At 56.6% G+C, this 3,116-nt stretch overlaps 1 protein-coding gene across 1 annotated transcript; it reads right to left on the reverse strand.

Annotated features, from left to right (window-relative positions):
- Positions 1-1,559: 1,559 nt before the first annotated feature.
- Positions 1,560-2,561, reverse strand: LOC144783424 (olfactory receptor 5J3-like). Its single transcript, XM_078662410.1, has one exon. It carries the CDS (start codon positions 2,556-2,558, stop codon positions 1,560-1,562), a length of 999 nt encoding a protein of 332 aa, XP_078518536.1. The 5' UTR covers positions 2,559-2,561.
- Between the last annotated feature and the right edge of the window lie 555 nt (positions 2,562-3,116).

A 3,116-nucleotide genomic window follows, 5' to 3' on the forward strand; every position in this document is an offset into this window, starting at 1 on the left:
CTCCTTCAGGACACCTTGACTGTTTGACTTTGCTAACCCTAGAGAGTCAAAAGTCCATAGTGAACAACTTGGTTGTCTGATTGACACACACTATTGTTTGTTGTCCGTTGAGACCCGACGTAAGCGGAAGTAGCCACTAGGATACTACAGATTAACAGCAGGTGCTCCAGGACGCTCAGCAAGGCCTTGCTTCAGGGCCACCCCTACCCTCTCCCCGAAGAGCCTTCTTCAGGGCCACCCCTACCCTCTCCCCGAAGAGCCTTCGTCAGGGCCACCCCTACCCTCTCCACGAAGAGCCTTCTTCAGGATCACCCCTACCCTCTCCCCGAAGAGCCTTGCTTCAGGGCCACCCCTACCCTCTCCCCTGAAGAGCCTTCTTCAGGGCCACCCCTACCCTCTCCCCGAAGAGCCTTGCTTCAGGGCCACCCCTACCCTCTCCACTGAAGAGCCTTCTCCAGGGCCACCCCTACCCTCTCCACTGAAGAGCCTTCTTCAGGGTCACCCCTACCCTCTCCCCTGAAGAGCCTTCTTCAGGGCCACCCCTACCCTCTCCCCTGAAGAGCCTTCTTCAGGGGCCACCCCTACCCTCTCCACTGAAGAGCCTTCTTCAGGACCACCCCTACCCTCTCCCCTGAAGAGCCTTCTTCAGGGGCCACCCCTACCCTCTCCACTGAAGAGCCTTCTTCAGGGCCACCCTTACCCTCTCCCCGAAGAGCCTGCTTCAGGGCCACCCCTACCCTCTCCCCGAAGAGCCTTCTTCAGGACCACCCTTACCCTCTCCCCGAAGAGCCTTCTTCAGGGCCACCCCTACCCTCTCCCCGAAGAGCCTTCTTCAGGGGCCACCCCTACCCTCTCCCCTGAAGAGCCTTCTTCCGGACCACCCCTATCCTCTCCCCAAAGACCCTTCTTCAGTACCACCCCTACCCTCTCCCCGAAGAGCCTTCTTCAGAGCCACCCCTACCCTCTCCCCGAAGAGCCTTCTTCAGAGCCACCCCTACCCTCTCCCCTGAAGAGCCTTCTTCAGAGCCACCCCTCCCCTCTCGCTGAAGAGCCTTCTTCAGAGCCACCCTTACCCTCTCCCCTGAAGAGCCTTCTTCAGGGCCACCCCTACCCTCTTCCCTGAAGAGCCTTCTTCAGAGGCACCCCTACCCTCTTCCCTGAAGAGCCTTCTTCCGGACCACCCCTACCCTCTCCCCTGAAGAGCCTTCTTCCGGACCACCCCTACCCTCTCCCCGAAGAGCCTTCTTCAGAGCCACCCCTACCCTCTCCCCGAAGAGCCTTCTTCCGGACCACCCCTACCCTCTCCCCGAAGAGCCTTCTTCAGAGCCACCCCTACCCTCTCCCCGAAGAGCCTTCTTCAGAGCCACCCCTACCCTCTCCCCTGAAGAGCCTTCTTCAGAGCCACCCCTACCCTCTCCCCTGAAGAGCCTTCTTCAGGACCACCCCTACCCTCTCCCCTGAAGAGCCTTCTTCAGGGCCACCCCTACCCTCTTCCCTGAAGAGCCTTCTTCAGAGGCACCCCTACCCTCTTCCCTGAAGAGCCTTCTTCCGGACCACCCCTACCCTCTCCCCTGAAGAGCCTTCTTCCGGACCACCCCTACCCTCTCCCCTGAAGAGCCTTCTTCAGGACCACCCCTACCCTCTGCCCGTAGAGCCTTCTTCAGGGCCCCTTTCACCTCCTTGTTTCTCAGACAGTAGATCATGGGGTTCAGCATGGGGGTGGCGATGGTGTACATGACGGAAATGATGCTGTCTTTAGTCAGAGAGTAGCTAGACATGGGCCGGAAGTACATGAAGATGATGGTGCCGTAGAAGAGGACGACGACGGTGAGGTGTGACGAGCAGGTGGAGAAAGCCCTCAGCTTACCCTGTTTGGAGCGAATGCTCATGACACTGCTGATGATCCGGGAGTAGGAATATAGAGTGATGAGGAAGCAGCCAAACCCCACAGCCCCACCGGACACAAAGGCAAACACCAGATTAATGGAGGTGTCCGTGCAGGAGAGCGCAAAGAGCGGAGGAAGGTCGCAGAAGAAGTGGGTGAGGACATTGGGGCCACAGAAGGACAGCCTGAAGGTGCAAAGCGTGTGGACGAAGGAGTAGAGGAAGCCCCCCACCCACGAGCCGCTGGCCAGTTGTAGGCAGGATCTCTTGCTCATTATGTTGGCGTAGTGGAGAGGGCTGCATATAGCAACGTAGCGGTCATAGGCCATGACAGCCAGGAGGAAGCTCTCTGTGCAGCCCAAGGAGATGAAGAAGGAGAGCTGGGCGATGCAGCCTTGGAACGAGATGGCCTTCCGCTGCGCCAGGAAGTCAACCAGCATTTTGGGGAGGGTGACCGAGGAGTAGCAGAGGTCCAGGAAGGAGAGGTTGCCCAGGAAGAAATACATGGGTGTGTGCAGTCGGGGATCCAGCCGTGTAATGGTGACAATGAGAAGGTTCCCACTCAAGGTGGTGAGGTAGACAGCCAGGAAGAGGGCGAACAAGCAGCGCTGGACAGCAGGGTTGTTGGAAAAACCCAGGAGGATGAATTCAGTCACAGATGTCTGGTTCTTCATGGTTATTGCTTCACGTTCAGTACCTGGAAACGGAGAGGGAGAGAGGAAATTAGCCATATTATCTAACAGTGTCTGAGCTAACCCCATGGTAGAAACAAACTCCTAGACATACCTGTTCTGTACTAACCCCGGTTGATGCAAACTCATAACAACATCTGGTCTGATTTAACCCCAGGTGGAAGCAGACACATCTGGTCTGAGCAAACCCCTCGGGTAAACAAACTCACAGAAACACCTGTTCTGAGCTAGCCCCTGGTGGAAGCAAGCTCATAACAACACCTGTTCTGAGCTAACCCTGGTGGAAGCCAACTCCTAACCACACGTGGTCTGAGCTAACCCCTGGTGGAAGCAAGCTCATAACAACACCTTGTCTGAGCTAACCCCTAGTGGAAGCACATTCGTAAACACATCTGGTCTGGGCTAACCCCTGGTGGAAGAAAACTCACAAACACCTCTGGTCTGAACTAATCCCTAGTAGAAGCAAGCTCATAACCACATTTGGTCTGAGCTAAACCCAGGTGGAAGCAAACTCCGAACCACACTTGGGGGTATATTCAC

The sequence above is a fragment of the Lissotriton helveticus genome, chromosome 9 (assembly GCF_964261635.1).
Source record: "Lissotriton helveticus chromosome 9, aLisHel1.1, whole genome shotgun sequence".
Taxonomy (NCBI): domain Eukaryota; kingdom Metazoa; phylum Chordata; class Amphibia; order Caudata; family Salamandridae; genus Lissotriton; species Lissotriton helveticus.

Coding starts and splice junctions, on each gene's coding strand:
- LOC144783424 (XM_078662410.1), bottom strand. CDS start 2,558: ATGAAGAACCAGACATCTGTGACTGAATTCATCCTCCTGGGTTTTTCC.